At 47.3% G+C, this 19615-nt stretch overlaps 2 protein-coding genes across 4 annotated transcripts in view; both read left to right on the forward strand.

The window, feature by feature from the left end:
- The window catches only part of LOC116971387 (solute carrier family 22 member 5-like), a 36639-nt gene extending 32409 nt beyond the window's left edge, over positions 1-4230 (forward strand). Inside the window, exons 10-11 of one of the 2 annotated variants that reach the window (XM_033018524.1) lie at positions 656-746; positions 3620-4230. In XM_033018524.1, coding sequence (XP_032874415.1) covers positions 656-707 — 52 coding nt within the window. In that variant the 3' untranslated portion in view covers positions 708-746; positions 3620-4230. The remainder of the gene's footprint in view (positions 1-655; positions 747-3619) is intronic. The other variant, XM_033018526.1, reaches the window with a different exon arrangement.
- A 13129-nt stretch (positions 4231-17359) lies between these two features.
- stox2 (storkhead box 2) overlaps positions 17360-19615 on the forward strand; it is a 189003-nt gene continuing 186747 nt past the window's right edge. For both annotated transcript variants that reach the window (XM_033018527.1, XM_033018530.1), the window contains exon 1: positions 17360-17998. In XM_033018527.1, coding sequence (XP_032874418.1) covers positions 17668-17998 — 331 coding nt within the window. In that variant the 5' untranslated portion in view covers positions 17360-17667. The remainder of the gene's footprint in view (positions 17999-19615) is intronic.

A 19615-nucleotide genomic window follows, 5' to 3' on the forward strand; every position in this document is an offset into this window, starting at 1 on the left:
CAGGAAAACATTCCCAGCGGCTTGGACATCCGAATTGGTCACTTCCTACCGGAGACCGCGGCTCTCGAAGCCCACAGGCCGAGCGGGCCGGAGATTCACGCTGGCGGCCCTTGGCAAAAGGTCCCAGGACTCCGCGATGTTAAAGTCAGCGCTGCCCGCGGCTGGGAGCTCTGCAAACCACCGCTCCGCGATGTTGAAGCAGCAGGCCCAACACTCCGGAGCTTCAAACGGCGATCCCAGGTAAGGCATCGCCCGCTCCGCGGTGAATCCAGCGCTGCGCCGCCGCTGCTGAAGCTTTGGTCCGGTCCCCGGCAGGAAAGGTCGCGCCAATCCAGTTGGTAGGCCGCGAGCAGGGGGGCGAGGACGCGACTCGGAGAATAGTCACATCCTCGCCTGGAAGTGACTGAGAAACGGTTTCCCCCTTACCCTACCCCCCGCCCGTCCCCCACATAGAAATACTAAAAAAATCCTCCAAAACGTACTTTTAAACAAAAAAAGATGGAAAAACAGACAGACTGTCGGCAGAGGCTGTCATCAGATGTTGTCAGACTGTCGGCGCTCCAGATGTTGAGTTCCTCCAGCATTTTTGTTTAACAGCAAAGTATTGTCCTGCACATCTGTCTAATAGTACTGCTGTGTTTTGTCTGTATTGCAGCCAAGTGCACGCCCGTGTGGGATCACCCACTCATTCAGATCGACGGGATTAAAGTCCCCCTCATGGTAGACCTGTATTTCACGCCATCTAGGTAACATTTTTGTTTACTTCCATTCTTCCCCCGCCACCCCCACCCCCCCTCCCCCCCTCACTTCATCTTCACAGAAGGATATCAGATTAGTTTCATTTATGAATGGATGAAACTGGCAAAAAAAAATTATGAATGGAAGGAGAGACAAAAGAAAATTGTGAGGTTTTCTAAAATGTCAGACATTCAAAGAATTTTGCAATGTAGAGCCAATAGACAATAGGTGCAGGTGCAGGAGTAGGCCATTTGGTCCTTCGAGCCAGCACCACCATTCAATGTGATCATGGCTGATCATCCCCAATCAGTACCCCGTTCCTGCCTTCTCCCCATATCCCCTGACTCTGCTATTTTTAGTAGCCCTATCTAGCTCTCTCTTGAAAGCATCCAGAGAACCTGCCTCCACCGCCCTCTGAGGCAGAGAATTCCACAGACTCACCACTCTCTGTGAGAAAAAGTGTTTCCTCGTCTCCGTTCTAAATGGCTTACTCCTTATTCTTAAACTGTGGCCCCTGGTTCTGGACTCCCCCAACATCGGGAACATGTTTCCTGCCTCTAGCGTGTCCAAGCCCTTAACAGTCACAGAGTCTTACAGCGCGGCCCAACTTGCCCACACCGGCCAACAAGTCCCAGCTACACTAGTCCCACCTGCCTGCATTTGGTCCATATCCCTCCAAACCTGTCCTAACCACGTACACTGTCCATGTAACCACCCCCACGCCCCCTCCCCCAGCCCCCTTATCTTTTTCTTCTTTCCTCATCGCTTTTCACTGATGTAATGGGTCTGAAGAAGGATCCCGACCCGTAATATCACCTAATTATTTTCTCCAGAGATGCTGCCTGACCCGCTGAGTTACTCCAGCACTCTGTGAAATGTCACCTATCCATGTTCTCCACAGATGCTGCCTGACCCGCTGAGTTACTCCAGCATTCACATGAATCAATATTGTGCCAGGCGGCACGGTGTCACAGCTGGTAGAGCCGCTGCCACACAACACGGGAGACCCAGGTTCAGTCCTGACCTCGGGTGCTGTTTGTGTGCACGTTCTCCCTGTGACTTCGTGGGTTTCCTCCAGGTGCTCCGGTTTCCTCCCACACTACAAAGTTCGGTGAACCTTTGTATCTTTGTCAGCGCCAAAACGTGGCGACACTTGTGTGCAGCCCAGGTGTGGTTGCAGTGTGATTTTACCCGAAAACGAAGCATTTCACTGTACCTCGGTACACGTGGCAATAATGTATCATTGAATCATACAAGACTGTGTGCGTTTGGAAGTTAATTGGCCCTCTGTAAATTGCCCCTAGTGTGTCGGGATAGGATATGAAAGTGGGATAACATAGAACAGGCAACTGAAACATCCTACCACAACCAGAGAGCAGTGTTGAACTACTATCTACCTGTTCGGAGACCCTCGGGCTATCTTTGATCGGACTTTACTGGCTTTATCTTGCACTATTCACGTTATTCCCTGTATCATGTGTCTGTACTCTGTGGCTCGATGGTAATCATGTCTTGTCTTTCCGCTGACTGGTTAGCAGGCAACAAAAGCTTTTCACTGTACCTCGTTACACGTGACAATAAACTGAACTCAAACTAAACTCAAAGTCAAACTAGTGTGAACGGGTGATCGATGGTCGGTGTGGACTTGGTGGCAGGAAGGGCCTAGTTCCGTGCTGTATCTTGAATGAATGAATAGGTTTATTGGCCAGTTATTCACATACAAGGAATTTGCCTTGGTGCTCCGCCCGCAAGTGACAACATGACGTACAGTGACAGTTAGGAATGACACTTAAAACATTGAACATTAATAATAAAACATTATCGATGAAATATGTGAATTAAATAAAATACCGGAGCAAAATCTTCAATGAATTGATCAATCATTACGCATGTAGTGGAAGCTTTTGGCGATGGTAGAAGAATCACCACTTGATTAAGCAAAGTGAACACGGTTTTATGAAAGAGTTTGCAGAATACAGGAGGCAGACCAATGTTCCAACTTTAGGTGAGAGGGGAAAGATTTGATAGGAACCCCTGGGACAACGTTTTCACATGGAACAAGCTGCCGGAGGAGATGAAGGGTCCCGACGTGAAACATCACAGATCCATCTTCTCCAGGGTTGCTGCCTGACCTGCTGAGTTACTTCAGAAAGTTGTGCCAATCTTTAACAGAGCGTGTAGTTGAGACAGGTACCATGGCAACATTTACATTTGGACAGGTACATGGATATATGAAAGGTTCAGAGGGATGCGTGCCAAAGCAGGCAGGTGGGTCTTGAGTAGATGAGGCCTCTTGGTCCGCATGGACACTTGGGACAAAGACTCCATGAGAACAAAAAATATAAAAAACCAATAATAGAACATAGAATATGGAACAGAACCATGTGGGTTTTCTCCGGGTGCTCCGGTTTCCTCCCACCCTTGAAAGACATCCAGGTTTGTTGGTTAATTGGCTTGGTATAGTTGTAAATTGACCCTATTGTGTGTAGGCTAGTGTTAATGTATAGTCATTATAGACAATAGACGCTGGAGGAGGCCATTTAGCCCTTCGAGCCACCAATGTGATCATGGCTGATCATCCCCAATCAGTACCCCGTTCCTGCCTTCTCCCCATATCCCCTAACTGCTATCTTTAAGAGCCCTATCTAGCTCTTGTAAGTATCCAGAGAACCGGCCTCCACCACCCTCCGAGGCAGAGAATTCCACAGACTCACAACTCCCTGTGTGAAAAAGCTGCATGTCACAGCCTCAGAATTCAAGGACGTTCCTTTCGGAAGGAGATGAGGAGAAGTGTCTTTAGTCAGAGAGAGGGTGGTGAAAAAAAATCTGCGACTCGGTTTGTGTTCTATTATTTCCCCTTACTTTATTTTCCTCCTTACAGCTCCAGGGAACATTCTAACCCTCGCTCTCGAGCAGACTAATAGGGAGACAGGGGAGAGAAACATGACATCTTTCGTTCCGCCTTGCTGAGGGAGCGCTGCCTTAAGACGCAAACTTAACACAAGGGGGACAAGACACAAACTGCAGAAGAAAGTCTTCAGCAAAATGGATCAGAATCTCTTTAACAAATCTCTTTGTTTCTGCAATTACTTCTCTCAGAATAACTTGTGTTGTCTAATTTCTGATGCAGAATATATAATGCTAACTACGTCAGGTCTGGATGGTGGTGAAGACATGATTTTAATCTTCCCCTAATTTTACCATCGTTATTGGTATAGGATCTGAACTAAAGGGTAAAGATGCCTGTCGCTAATTGCCTAGGGTTAGATGTGAACTACAGTCAAAATACTGCTCATTCCACAGATGCGGCAGTTAATCGGACTATAAACTGCCCCGAATGTATCGGCAGTGGAATGGGAAAGTGGGATAACATCAGTCTAGTGAGAATGGTGATTGATGGCCAGCACGGGCACAACGGGGCGAAGGGCCTGTTTACATCCTGTATCAGTAACAGCTAAACTAAAACAAGAAAAATATATATATTTACAATTAAAGGAGTCAATGTTTTTACATCATTCATACAGAGAAATGTGAGGTGTTGCATTTTGGGATGTCTAACAAGGGCAGGACCTACACAGTAAATGGTAGGCCTCTAGGTAGTATTGTAGAGCAGAGGGATCTAGGAGTACAGGTGCATGGTTCCTTGAAGGTCGAGTCACAGGTGGATAAGGTGGTCAAAAAAGCTATTGGCACATTGGCCTTCATCAGTCAGAGAATTGAGCATAGAAGTTGGGAGGTCATGTGGCAGTTGTACAAGTCATTGGTGAGATCGCATTTAGAATATTGTGTTCAGTTTTGGGCACCGTGTTATAGGAAAGATATTGTCGAGCTGGAAAGGGTGCCAAGAAGATTTACGAGGATGTTGCCAGGACCCGAGGGTCCAGGCACGGAAATCGCTATCAAAACATGGGGGGGACACAATTTCTTGGCGGCCGCACGCGAGTATGCGCACACGCATGAGGCTTCGGCCATGGGCCCTGTGGACGGTAACATCGGGAGCTGACCTGGTCGGTGACCGACTCCGAACTGCAGCAACAGCAGCTTCGTCCGCCCCGAATCGTGATGCTTGAATCGGCCCGTTCACGGGGTCTTTCATCGGCCGGCGGGAGCTTCAACATCGGGAGCCTCGATCGCCTCGATGCAGCAGTTTGATTTTAAGCCGCGCCGTGTGCTGAAAGGCCCCGCGAACGGGACGATTCAGCCGTTAGAAGGCTTCTGATAAAGTCCGGATTACAAAACATGGGGGGGGGGATTGTCCCCCACCTCTCAAAGCAGGAGGTCCCCCCCATGCCCCCCCCAGGATTTCCGCTCATGCGAGGGTGTGAGCTATAGCGGGAGGTTGAGCAGGCTGGGTCTCTCATCCTTGGAGTGCAGGGAGATGAGGGTTGATCTTATAGAATTATGAGGAATATTATAAATACTAAATAATTATGAGAGGAATAGATCGGGTAGGTGCTCAGAGTCTCTTACCCTGAGTAGGAGAATCAAAAACCAGAGGGCATGGGTTTAAGGTGAAAGGGGAAAGATTTTATAGGAATCTGAGGAGTAACTGTTTCACACAAAGTGTGGTGGGTGTATGGAACGAGCTGCCAGAGGAGGTAGTTGTGGCTGGGACTACTGCAACGTTTAAGAGGCAATTGGGCAGGTACATGGACAGGACAGGTTTAATAGGCAATAGGTGCAGGAGTAGGCCATTCGGCCCTTCGAGCCAGCACCGCCATTCACTGATCATGGCTGATCATCCACATTCAGTACCGCGTTCCTGCCTTTTCCCCATATCCCCTGACTCCCCTATCTTTAAGAGCGCCAAGGAAACATAGTAACAGGGAAAATAGGTGCAGGAGGAGGCCATTCGGCCCTTCGAGCCAGCACCGCCAATCATTGTGATCATGGATGATCGTCCCCAATCAATAATCCGTGCCTGCCTTCTCCCCATATCCCTTGATTCCACTAGCCCCTAGAGCTCTATCTAACTCTCTCTTAAATTCATCCAGTGATTTGGCCTCCACTGCCCTCTGTGGTAGGGAATTCTACAAATTCACAACTCTCTGGGTGAAAAGGCTTTTTCTCACCTCAGGTCTCAAATGGCCCCCCCTTTATTCTAAGACAGTGCCCCCTGGTTCTGGACTCTCCCAACATTGGGAACATTTTCCTGCATCTAGCTTGTCCAGTCCTTTTATAATTTTATATGATTCTATAAGATGCCCCCTCATCCTTCTAAACTCCAGTGAATACAAGCCTAGTCTTTTCAATCTTTCCTCATATGACAATCCCGCCATCCCAGGGATCAATCTCGTGAACCTACGTTGCACTGCCTCAATCACAAGGATGTCCTTCCTCAAATTAGGAGACCAAAACTGTACATAATACTCCAGATGTGGTCTCACCAGAGCCCTATACAACTGCAGAAGAACCTCTTTACTCCTATACTGAAATCCTCTTGTTATGAAGGCCAACATTCCATTAGCTTTCTTCACTGCCTGCTGTACCTGTAAGCCAACTTTCAGCGACCGGTGTACAAGGACGCCCAGGTCTCGCTGCACCTCCCCCTTACCTAACCTAACCCCATTGAGATAATAATCTGCCCCCTTGTTTTTTGCCACCAAAGTTGATAACCGCACATTTATCTATATTATACCGCATCTGCCACGCATCTGCCCACTCACTCAACCTGTCCAGGTCACCCTGTAACCTCCTAACATCCTCTTCACAGTTCACACTGCCACCCAGCTTTGTGTCATCCGCAAACCTGCTAGTGTTGCTCCTAATTCCTTCTTCCAAATCATTAATATATATGGTAAACAGTTGCGGCCCCAACACCGAGCCTTACGGCACTCCACTCGCCACTGCCTGCCATTCTGAAAAGGACCCGTTCACTCCTACTCTTTGCTTCCGGTCTGCCAACCAATTTTCTATCCACGTCAACACCCTTCCCCCAATGTGCTCTAATTTTAATCACCAGTCTCCCGTGCGGGACCGTGCGGGACCTTATCAAAGGCTTTCTGAAAGTCTAGATACACTACATCCACTGGCACCCCTTCATCCATTTTACTTGTCACATCCTCAAAAAATCCCAGAAGATTAGTCAAGCATTATTTCCCTTTCATAAATCCATGTTGACTTGGACTAATCATTTTACTGCTATCCAAATGCCCCATTATTATCTCTTTAATAATTGACTCCAGCTTCTTTCCCACCACCGAAGTCAGGCCAACTGGTCTGTAATTCTCCGTTTTCTCTCTCGCTCCTTTCTTGAAAAGTGGGATAACATTAGCTATCCTCCAATCCACAGGAACTGATCCTGAATCTATTGAACATTGGAAAATGATCACCAATGCATTCACTATTTCTAGAGCTACCTCCCTGAGGACCCTGGGATGCAGACCATCAGGCCCAAGGGATTTATCATCCTTCAGTCCCATTAGCCGACCCAATACTATTTCTCGCCTAATGAAAATTTATTTCAGTTCCTCTACTCCCTTAGATCCTCTGTCCTCCAGTACATCTGGGAGATTGTTTGTGTCTTCCTTAGTGAAGACAGATCTGAAGTACCTGTTCAACTCTTCTGCCATTTCCTTGTTCCCCATAATAATTTCACCCGTGTCTGCCTTCAAGGGACCCACATTTGACTTTGCTACTCTTTTTCCCTTAACATATCTAAATAAGCTTTTACTGTCCTTCTTTATATTCCTGGCCAGCTTCCCCTCGTACTTCATCTTTTCAGCTAGAGGCAGGAAACATGTTCCCGATGTTGGGGGAGCCCAGAACCAGGGGCCACAGTTTAAGAATTAGGGGTAAGCCATTTAGAACGGCGACGAGGGAACACTTTTTCTCACAGAGAGTGGTGAGTCTGTGGAATTCTCTGCCTCAGAGGGAGGTGGAGGCAGGTTCTCTGGATGCTTTCAAGAGAGAGCTAGATAGGGCTCTTAAATATAGTGGAGTCAGGGGATATGGGGAGAAGGCAGGAATGGGGTACTGATTGGGGATGATCAGCCATGCCGTTGGGGTACGTCTGCCGCCACTCACCTGGGGAGAACTATCACAGCACACGGCACCAAAGATATCTTTGCACGACACGCTTTGAGCATCCATTGTGTTTTGAGCTGAGAACGCCCTCAGTGAAATATGAATCAGGTTAAAATGTTCACGCTCTGGGCGTCACGGTGGCGCAGCGGTAAAGTCGCTAACTCACGGCGCCAGAGACCCGGGTTCGATCCTGACTATGGGTGCTGTCTGTACGGAGTTTGTACCTTCTCCCCGTGACCCGTGTGGGTTTCCTCCGGGTGCTCCGGTTTCCTCCCACACTCTAATGACCTACGGGTTTGTGGGTTAATTGGCTTCGGTAAAATCATAAGTTGGCCCTCGTGTGTGCAGGATAGTGTTAGTGTACGGGGTGATCGCTGGTCGTGGCTGACTAGGCGGGCTGAAGGGCCTGTTTCCTCTCTGTCTCTACAGTCTAAAAAGTCTAAAGTCCTACCACCAAAATGTCATTTAAATGTCTGAAGAAGGGTTTCGACCTGAAGCGTTGCCTATTTCCTTCGCTCCGTAGATGCTGCCTCACCCGCTGAGTTTCTCCAGCATTTTTGTCTAGCCTGTCATTTATTTTCCTTGGTAAAAAGAGTCATTTTTTGTACCATTTCCACCCTCTGGTTGAAGATATTCCCCTTTATCTTCTTTCTAAATGTACGTCCTTTTATTCTAAGGCTGTGCCCTCAGGTGCTAGAATCTTCGACGAGTGGCGAATCCACTCCAAATCCACCCTATCCAGGCATTTCACTATTCAGTAAGTTTCAATGAGGTTCCCCCCTTTAATACGGGCGTCAGGGGTTATGGGAAGAAGGCATGAGAGGAATAGATTATGTAGATGCACACAGTCTTTTACCCAGAGTAGGGGAATCGAGGACCAGAGGACATCGGGTTCAAGGTGAAGGGGAAAAGATTTAATAGGAATCTGAGGGGTAATGTTTTCAAACAAAGGGTGGTGGGTGTATGGAACAAGCTGCCAGAGGAGGTAGATGAGGCTGGGACTATCCCATCGTTTAAGAAACGGTTAGACAGGTACATGGATAGGACAGGTTTGGAGCGTTATGGACCAAGCGCAGGCAGGTGGGACTAGTGTAGCTGCGACATTGTTGGCCGGTGTGGGCGAGTTGGGCCGAAGGGCCTCTTTCCACACTGCATCACTCTATGACTCTGTGACCAAGGCAGGAGAATGGGGTTGAAAGGGAGAGATAGATCGGCCATGATTGAATGGCGGAGTAGACTCGATGGGCTGAATGGCCTAATTCTGCTGCTGGAACTTATTAATTTATGAACTGCTCATTCTAAACTCCAGCGAGTACAGCCCCAGAGCCATCAAGCACTCATCGTACGTTAACCCATTAATCCCCGGGATGAGGGAGGTAAGATTTAATAGGAACCTGAGGGTAATCATTGTTCCAACACTGCCTCGCAACCATCTCCTGACATTAAACTGACGGGACAGCAAGCGTCTACACATCTCCCGGAGACAGATCGGGGATCATTTCATGACACATTTCCCGCACGATGATAGATGACACCAATTTTGTTACCACAAAGCTGGAATTTGCTGCAAGTGTCGGAGAGGGATATGGGCAAGTTTTTGCAGGTGGAAAATTATAAGTAATTGTTAATGTGTAGGAAGGAACTGCAGATGCTGGTTTACATCAAAGGTAGGCACAAAATGCTGGAGTAATTCAGTGGGACAGGCAGCATCTCTGGATAGACCCAAAACGTCACCCATTCCTTCTATCCAGTGATGCTGCCTGTCCCGTTGAGTTACTCCAGCATTTAGTGTCTGGAATTGATAATGTGTTTTGATGTGGGACACGGAACTTTAAGAACAGTATGCGGTGGTGTTGCTGCCTCACAGCGCCAGGGAGCCGGGTTCGATCCTGACCATGGGTACGGATCTTGTACATTCCACCCATGACCTGCGTGGGTTTTCTCCGAAATCTTCGGTTTCCTCCCACACTCCAAAGACGTTCAGGTTTGTACGTTAATTGGCTTTCGGTAAAATTGCAAATTGTCCCTCGTTTGTGTAGGATAGTGCTAGTGTACGGGGGGATCGCTGGTCGGCGCAGATTCGGTGGGCTGAAGGGCCTGTTTCCGCGCTGTATCTCTAAATAAACTAAACTAATTCATCCCAGATTCTGCAAACTCTATTACACAGCGGTAGAGTTGCTGCCTTACAGCGTTTGCAGCGCCGGAGACCCGGGTTCGATCTCGACCGCGGGTGCTGTTTGTCGGGAGTTTGCACGCTCTCCCCGTGACCTGCGTGGTGAGTTTTCTCCGGGATCTCCGGTTTCCTCCTACACTCCAAATACGTAGGTTAATTGGTTTCAGTAAAATGGTGAATTGTCCCGTGTGTGTGTGTGTCAGATACTGCAAGTGTGCGGGGATCGCTGGTCGGCGTGGACTCGGTGGGCCGAAGGGCCTGTTTCTGCGCTGTATCTCAAAACTAAACTAAATTAAACGAATCCATCCTAGATTCTACTAGCAGTTTATGTCAATAATTCTAAGACGATGATTCAATAACAACATTGAAAGAAACATTTAGATAGGTACAAGGATTGGTAAAATTCACCTGTACCAGCTTTGGGCAAATGGACCTGGAATGGATGGGGCGTTTTGGTCGGCATGGCCGACTTGGGCCGAAGGGCCTGTTTCCATGCTGTACAACTCTGTGACTATAACTGCTACATTTGGCTGCTATGACATTAAGATGGGCCGAAGGACCTGTTTCCACGCAAGATTCTTTTTCAATCTTTCTTTCATCGTGAAAGTAGCTTAATGGGGCTGTCCCACTGTACAAGCTCATTAAAGTGCCCTCCCGAGTTTAAAAAAATATCAAACACGTGGAAGCACGCAGAATGTATGTAGCGGGTACGTCGGAGCTCGGGACGTCTCTTAGCGGCTCGTAACACTAATGGCAGGTTCTCGGGAAGACTCGCTAATGGCAGGTGAGCACGGGAAGACTCGTGAAGATTTTTCAACATGTTGAAAAATGTCCACAAGAGCCCCGAGTACCTATGAGCGGCTATTACGGTAAATCTCCGAGATCGAATCAGGGCAAACTCGGGAGAACTCTTGAATGAACTCGTACAGTGGGACAGCCCCATTAAAATGTTGCCCTCTTAACAGTGCCTTCAAGGTGAGAGATGGTGCAACAGTGGAGATTGTACACAACTTGGTTTCGGCTCCTGAAGGCTTGCTACATTTATTATAATGCAGCTTTGTTACTTGAAGATGATTGATATTGTTCGTGGCATCTTGAACTAAGTGTGCAAGTGAATGTTCTCCCATTATCCGCACATTCCAGCCCTCTGATACCTGACATCACAAAGGAACAGCTTTCACAAGTATTTGCTCTCTCTCCACCTTTATCTCCCTTTGCTTGTGGCATTTTCCCTCATCAAACAAGATGTAGACATCTGACCTGTCCCCCTAATGGAAGCCCGAACTGTGATATGCCTACAGGGGGGGATTGTCAACAGCTTCACCACAGAAGCAACGAAAGAGACTTTACAATGAAATGGCTTCAGCTGAAAGCATTCAGAGCAGCAGAGTTTAGTTTAGTTTAGTTTAGTTTAGTTCAATTCAATTTGGTTTGTTTCAGTTTGGTTCAGTTCAGTTCAGTTTAGTTCAGTTTAGTTCAGTTTAAGCCCCTGTCCCACAATGCCAGTTTACCCAAGAGCTCTCCCGAGTTAAAAAAAATAATCAAACTCGTACTTCATCACGAGTATTTATTTATTCTTGGAAAGTTTTCACACTGTTGAAAAAAACTTCACGAGTTACTGCATTTCCCGAGTACCTGCCGTTCGCATTACGAGCCGCTACGAGACATTCACGAGCTCCGACGTACCCGCTACAGACATTCTACGTACTCACCACGAGTTGGATTTTATTTTACACTCGGGAGAGCTCTTGGGTAAACTCGTATCGTGGGACAGGAGCTTTAGTTTACTTTACTTTAATTCAAATTGGTTTCTTTCAGTTCACAACTCTCTGTGTGAAAAATGTTTTCCTCGTCTCTGTTCTAAATGGCTTACCCCTTATTCTTAAACTGTGGCCCCTGGCTCTGGACTCCCCCCAACATCGGGAACATGTTTCCTGTCTCTAGCGAGTCCAAACCCTAATAGCCCTGTCCCACGGTACGAGTTCATTCCAAGAGCTCTCCCGGGATTAAAAAAAATAAAACTCGCGGTAAACACGGAGAATGAACGTAGCGGGTACGTCGGAGCTCGTGAATGTCTCTTAGCGGCTCGTAACGCTAATGGCAGGTACTCGGGAAGACTCGCTAATGGCAGGTAAGCACGGGAAGACTCGTGAAGATTTTTCAACGTGATGAAAAATGTCCACGAGAGCCCCGAGTACCGACGAGTGGCCATTACCGTAAATCTCCGAGTTCGAATCAGGGCAAACTCGAGAGAGCTCTTGGAATAAACTCGTACCGTGGGACAGGGCTATTAATAATCTTAGTTATTAATAATTAATAACAAGCCCAGCCTCTCCATTCTCTCAGCATATGACAGCCCGGCCATCCCGGGAATTAACCTGGTGATATGATCATTGGAATTCACCTTCAATATGATAATGGCTGATCATCCAAAATCAGTACCCCCGTTCCGGCTTTCTCCCCATATCCCAAGATTCCGTTAGCCCTAAGAGCTAAATCTAACTCTCTCTTGAAAACATCCAGTGATCGGCTTCCATCGCCTTCTGTGGCGGAGAATTCCACAGATTCAAAACACTCTGTTGGAGAAAGTTCAGCGTGGGAATGGGAAGGAGCGTTAAAAAATAGTTGGCAACTGGGAGATCCAGCTGGCCTTGGAGGAAATAGTGTAAGTGCTTGGTGGAAAAGAACATTGATTGATTATGTGACACAGTGGCGCAGCGGTAGAGTTGCTGCCTCACAGCGCCAGAGACGCGGGTTCGATCCTGACTACAGGTGCTGTCTACGGAGTTTGTACGTTCTCCCCGTGACCTGCGTGGGTTTTCTCCAGGATCTTCAATTTCCCCCAAACACTTCCAAAGACGTACAGGTTTGTAGGTTAATTGGCTTGTAGGTTGAAAAGCACAATCTGCCACAGGCAATGATGGTCCAATTCTACACGGCCATCGTAGAGTCTGTTCTCGCCTTCTCCATCATGGTCTGGTTTGGCTCAACCAACAAGCACAACACCTGGAGGCTGCAGCGAATCGTCCGATCAGCAGAGAAGGTTATTGGCTGCAACCTTCCCTCCATGGATGAACTATACACTGCAAGGGCCAGGAAGCGAGCGGGCAAGATCATCTCTGACCCCTCTCACCCTGGCCACAAACTCTTTGAATCACTTCCCTCTGGAAGGCGACCCCGGACTGTCAAAGCTGCCACAGCCAGACATAAAAACAGTTTTTATCCACGAGTAGTTGCTCTACTCAACAGCCAAAAATCTGTAGCCTCCCTTTGATCTGGTATTTTGTTGGTTCACATGCTTGATCAATGGTGTTTGATCATTAATGTTTTATTATTATTGATGTTTAAGTGTTTTCTGAGTCATTCGTAACTGTCACTGTATGTCATGATGTTACTTGTGGGCGAAGCACCAAGGCAAATTCCTTGTATGTGAATCCTTGGCCAATAAACTTACTTACTTACTTAGTTCGTATAAACGTAAAATTGTCCCTAGTGTGTGTAGGACAGTGTTAGTGTGCGGGGATCGCTGGTCGGTGCGGACACAGTGGGCCGATGGGCTTGTTTCAGCGCTGTATGTCTAAAACCAAAATATGAAACTAAAAGAAATAAGAACAGAAATAGTTATTTTTTAATTGGAAGAAAAGCCATATTATGTTTTTTGATTATAATGCAGCTTAAATTTGCAAAACTTGAATTTCAGCCCCGTGGGGACAGAAAAACAATTAGAATGTAATAAGTTTGGCTCAGATAGTAATCTTTCCTCAGAATTAGAAGATTACGGGGAACATCGATATGTGAAACTTTAGTAACGTCGAAAAAATGTAAACTTCATTACCTTTTCATTAGCTTGTTAAGGAGTCATGGAGTGATATAGAGTGTAAACAGGCCCGTCGGCCCAACATGCCCACGCCGAACAACATGTCCCATCTACACTAGTCCCACCAGCCTGCATTTGGCCCACATCCCTCTAAACCTCTCCTGTCCCAGTACCTGTCTAATTGTTTCATAAACGTTGCGATAGTCCCTGCCTCAACTACCTCCCTTTTATGAAAAGTCATGATATAAAATGGTTTTTAGACTTCTGAGATACAGCGTGGAACCACTAAGTCCGCGCCGTACACATTCACTATCCTACACGTTAGGGATAATTTACAATTTTAACCTACGCTAATTAGCCTACAAACCTGCACGCCTTCGGAGTGTGGGAGGCACCCGGAGTAAACCCACGCAGGTCACGGGGAGAACGTACAAACTCCATACAGACAGCGCCCATAGTCAGGATCGAACCCGCGTCTCTGGCGCTGTGAGGCATTAACTGTACCTCTACTTCTCTCTCTCTTCCTCTCCCTCTCTCTTCCCGTCTCTCTCTCTGTCTGTCCGTCTCTGTCTCTCTCTTCTCCCTTTCTCCCTCTCTCTCTCTTTTTTTCTCTCTCCCACTATCTCTCTCTCATTTGCTAACCACTAATCCACAGTAGTAGAGAGAGTGCTGGAGTAACTCAGCGGGTCAGGCAGCATCTGTGGAGATAGTGGATAGGTGACGTTTCACAGAGTGCTGGAGTAACTCAGCGGGTCAGGCAGCATCTGCGGAGAACATGGATAGGTGACGTTTCACAGAGTGCTGGAGTAACTCAGCGGGTCAGGCAGCATCTGCGGAGAACATGGATAGGTGACGTTTCACAGAGTGCTGGAGTAACTCAGCGGGTCAGGCAGCATCTCTGGAGAACATGGATACGATCTTACTCCCTCCGGCTACGGGAGTCAAGATCGCCCCATCAACGGAAGATTGAACTTATTTTTCGCCTTCTATCACAGTGAGGAATGTGGAGGAGTCACTGTGGTGGATGTTTATTTTAAAATGTGTTTTCTGTGTTCTGTTGCTTTTTATTTGTATGACTGACTTGTCAAATGAAATATGTTGCTCATATGTTGCAAAACACACTTGTCTAATAAAGTATTATTGTATTGTATTGTATTGTAGGTGACGTTTCTTAGTGCTGGAGTAACTCAACTGGTCAGGCCACAGGTCTAGAGAACATGGATAGGTGACATTTCAGGTCGGGGCCCTTTATCAGTCTGAAGAAGGGTACCAACTCATTAGGATGGAGAGTGACATAGTTAATTCAGAAACAAGGGTTCTGAACTTAAAGAAAGGTAACTTTAAGGGTATGAGACATGAATTGGCCAAGATAGACTGGCAATTGATTGTTAAAGGGTTGACGGTGGATATGCAATGGAAGGCATTTAAAGACTGCATGGATGAACTACAACAATTGTTCATCCCAGTTTGGCAAAATAATAAATCAGGGAAGGTAGTGCATCCGTGGATAACAAGGGAAATCAGGGATAGTATCAAAACAAAAGATGAAGCATACAAATTAGCCAGAAAAAGCAGCCTACCAGAGGACTGGGAGAAATTCAGAGTCCAGCAGAGGAGGACAACGGGCTTAATTAGGAAAGGGAAAATAGATTATGAAAGAAAACTGGCAGGGAACATAAAAATTGACTGCAAAAGCTTTTATAGATATGGGAAGAGAAAAAGATTAGTTAAAACAAATGTGGGTCCCTTGCAGTCAGAAACAGGTGAATTAATCATGGGGAACAAGGACATGGCAGACCAATTGAATAACTACTTTGGTTCTGTCTTCACTAAGGAAGACATAAATAATCTGCCGGAAATAGCAGGGGACCGGAGGTCAAATGAGATGGAGGAACTGAGTGAAATCCAGGTTAGTCGGGAAGTGGTGTTCGGTAAATTGAATGGATTAAAGGCTGATAAATCCCCAGGGCCTGATAGGCTGCATCTCAGAGTGCTTAAAGAAGTAGCCCCAGAAATAGTGGATGCATTGGGCCAAAGGTCGGCAGATGGGACAGGTGTATATTGGGCATGTTGAAACAACGAGCCCTGCTAATCACTGTTTATTGAATTCTCCAATTTTAGGTCATTTGAAGGGTCTCGACCTGAAACGTCACCTATTCCTTCGCTCCATAGATGCTGCCTCATCCACTGAGTTTCTCCAGCATTTTTGTCTACCTTCGATTTTTCCAGCATCTGCAGTTCTTTCTTAAACATTAGTTTAGTTTAATTTAGTTTAGTTTCTTGTCACATGTACTGAGGTACAGCGAAAAGCTTTTTTTGTTGCGTGCTATCCAGTCAGCGGCAAGACTATAAATGATTACAATCGATTTGTCCATCATTAGATAGTGTTGTGTGAGGCAGGTGGAGAGGGTGGGAGGTGTGTATGGAGGCAGAGGGAGGAGGGTGTATGGACTGAGAAAGGTGCAGAGAAGGAAGCAAAGACCAGCAGCAACTGAGGAAGGGCCAGAGAGAGAGAGAGAGGTGGAGAAAGGAGAGGGTGGGAGGGGTGTGGAGTCAGCATTGGAGGTGTGAGGAGAAGTATGGACCTAAAAAGGTGCAGCGGAAGCACAATAGCCACTGAGGAAGGGCCAGAGAGAGTGTGAGTGACAGTGAGAGAGAGAGTGAGTGAGTGTGAGAGAGTGAATGAGAGAGTGTGAGTGAGAGTGTGTGAGAGCGAGTGAGTGAGAGCGAGTGAGTGTGAGTGAGAGTGTGAGTGAGAGTGTGTGAGAGCGAGTGACAGTGTGAGTGAGTGTGTGAGAGAGAGTGTGAGTGAGAGTGTGAGTGAGAGTGTGAGTGAGAGTGTGTGAGAGTGTGTTAGAGCAAGTGATAGTGTGAGTTAGTGTGTGAGCGAGAGTGTGAGAGTGAGAGAGTGTGAGTGAGAGAAAGTGCCTCCATACACACCTAATTTGAGGAAGGACATCCTTGTGATTGAGGCAGTGCAGCGTAGGTTCACAAGATTGATCCCTGGGATGGCGGGACTGTCATATGAGGAAAGATTGAAAAGACTAGGCTTGTATTCACTGGAGTTTAGAAGGATGAGGGGTTCTCTTATAGAAACAAATAAAATTATAGAAGGACTGGACAAGCTAGATGCAGGAAAAATGTTCTCAATGTTGGGCGAGTCCAGAACCAGGGGCCACAGTCTTAGAATAAAGGGGAGGCCATTTAAGACTGAGGTGAGAAAAAACGTTTTCACCCAGAGAGTTGTGAATTTGTGGAATTCCCTGCCACAGAGGGCAGTGGAGGCCAAATCACTGGATGGATTTAAGAGAGAGTTAGATAGAGCTCTAGGGGCTAGTGGAGTCAAGGGATATGGGGAGAAGGCAGGCACGGGTTATTGATTGGGGACGGCAATGATTGGCGGTGCTGGCTCGAAGGGCCGAATGGCCTCCTCCTGCACCTACTTTCTATGTTTCTATGTGTGTGAGTGTGAGTGTGAGTGAGAGAGTGAGTGTGAGTGTGAGTGAGAGGGGGGAGGAGGTAGAGGAAGAAAGAGAGGCAGAGGAAGAGAGAGAGGAAGGGGGGGTGAGAGAGAGAGTGTGTGTGAGTGGGAGGAAGGGAGAGGGAGGGAGAGAGAGAAAGGGTTGTGGAGAAAGGGGAGGGCGTGTTACAGGCTAGGCTAGAGAGTGCTCGCAGCCCGCACACTGATCTGCGAAGGGCTGAGCTGGAAGTGCGGCTGCGGGTTTCACCGGCGCAGACCCAGCAGAGCCAGCCGTGCGGGTCGCGCTGTTGTCCGGCTGCGGATCCAGGCTTGTCCCACTGTGCCGCTCTCCGCTGCAACAGACATGCAGGACCCTCGCCCTCGGGGGGTTTGAGATTTTTTATTTTCTTCCTTTATTGTGTTTGTGTGTGTTTGTGTGGGGGGTGGTTGGCGATGCCGGAGAAGATGACCAAGTTTCTGCAGATAGCGCCCCACTCCCTGGCCGTGGTTTTGTCGCCGCCGGCCAGGGTTGTCCCGGCGACCGGCGAGAAGATGCAACGCCAGGACACCGGCTACCAGGTCTTCGCCGACTTCAAAGCGGAGAATATGCAGCATTTTTGGAACAAGCGGGTGACGGACGCCATCGCCGAGGTTTTCTTCCTGGGTTGGATCGACAGGCATGTCCTACTCATCCAAGGCAAGGAACCCCACCTGGAAGTGCTGAGGGAAGCCTGGATGAGAAGATCTTTGAAGCCACCCAAGAACTTCAGCATCAAGTATCTGGGTAAGTCTTGTGGGCAGTGCCCAGCCCTGGGTTTCTGCCCTATCCTGGCATCTTCTGGTCTACTCTGCCCAATTCCCCAACCTCCATGAGATTTGGACTTTACCACAGAACACCAACTAGGTACCTTGACCTTCCAAATTTTGAGTTGTTACATTGGACAATAGGCAATAGGTGCAGGAGTAGGCCATTCGGCCCTTCGAGCCAGCACCGCCATTCAGGTGTGATCATGGCTAATTATACACCTATCGGGCAACTGAACCATCCTACCCACAACCAGAGAGCAGTGCTGAACTACTATCTACCTCATTGGTGACCCTCGGACTATCCTTTGTTTAAGAAAGAACTGCAGATGCTGGGAAAATCGAAAGTAGAGAAAAAAATACTGGAGGAACTCAGCGGGTGAGTAAACATCTATGGAGCAAAGGAATAGATGACGTTTCAGGTCGAGACCCTTCTTCAGACTGAAAAAGGCTCTCGACCTGAAACGTCACCTATTCCTTCTCTACATAGATGCGGCCACACCCGCTGAGTTCCTACAGCATTTTTTGTCTACCTCGGACTATCCTTGATCGGACTTTACTGGCTTTATCTTGGACTAAACGTTATTCCCTTTATCATGTATCTGTACACTGTAAGTGGCTCGATTGTAATCATGTACTGTCTTTCCGCTGACTGGTTAGCACGCAACAAAAGCTTTTCACTGTACCTCGGTACACCTGACAATAAACTAAACTGCACTGAATTTCAAATTGTGTACAAAACCATGCAGTTGTATAAGACGTTGGTGAGGCCGCATTTCGAGTATTGTGTTCAGTTCTGGGCACCATGTTAAAGGAAAGATGTTGTCAAGCTAGAAAGGGTGCAGGGAAGATCCACGAGGATGTTGAAGGGCTCGAGGTACTGTGGAGAGAGGTTGAGCAGGCTGGGTCTCTATTCCTTGGAGCGCTAGAGGATGAGGGGTGATCATATGGAGGTGTACAAGATCATGAGAGGAATAGATTGGGTAGATACACAGTCTCTAGCCCAGAGTAGGGGAATCGAGGAACAGAGGACATAGGTTTAAGGTGAAGGGAGAAAGATTTAATAGGAATCCGAGGGGTAACTTTTTCACACAAATGATTGTGGGTGTATGGAACGAGCTGCCAGAGGAGGTGGTTGAGGCTGAGACTATCGCAATGTTTAAGAAACATTAGACAGGTACATGGATAGTAAGTAAGTAAGTAAGTAAGTAAGTAAGTAAGTAAGTAAGTTTATTGGCCAAGTATTCACATACAAGGAATTTGCCTTGGTGCTCTGCCCACAAGTAACAACATAACATACAGTAACAGTTACGAATGACTCAGCAAACGCGTTGCGGGAACAGACCCAATGGGTCTGCACTTGGTCTAGTTAATAATAATAAAACATTAATGATAAAACACCGTTGATCAAGCATGTGAACCAACAAAATACCAGATCAAAGGGAGGCTACAGATTTTTGGCTGTTGAGTAGAGCAATTACTCGTGGATAAAAACTGAGGGGTAGCTCAGGTTTGGAGGGATATGGGCCAAACGCAGGCAGGTGGGACGAGTGTAAATGGGACATGTTGGCCGGTGTGGGCTGAAGGACCTGTGTCC

This window comes from Amblyraja radiata, chromosome 3 (assembly GCF_010909765.2).
Source record: "Amblyraja radiata isolate CabotCenter1 chromosome 3, sAmbRad1.1.pri, whole genome shotgun sequence".
In the NCBI taxonomy this organism is placed as follows: Eukaryota; Metazoa; Chordata; class Chondrichthyes; order Rajiformes; family Rajidae; genus Amblyraja; species Amblyraja radiata.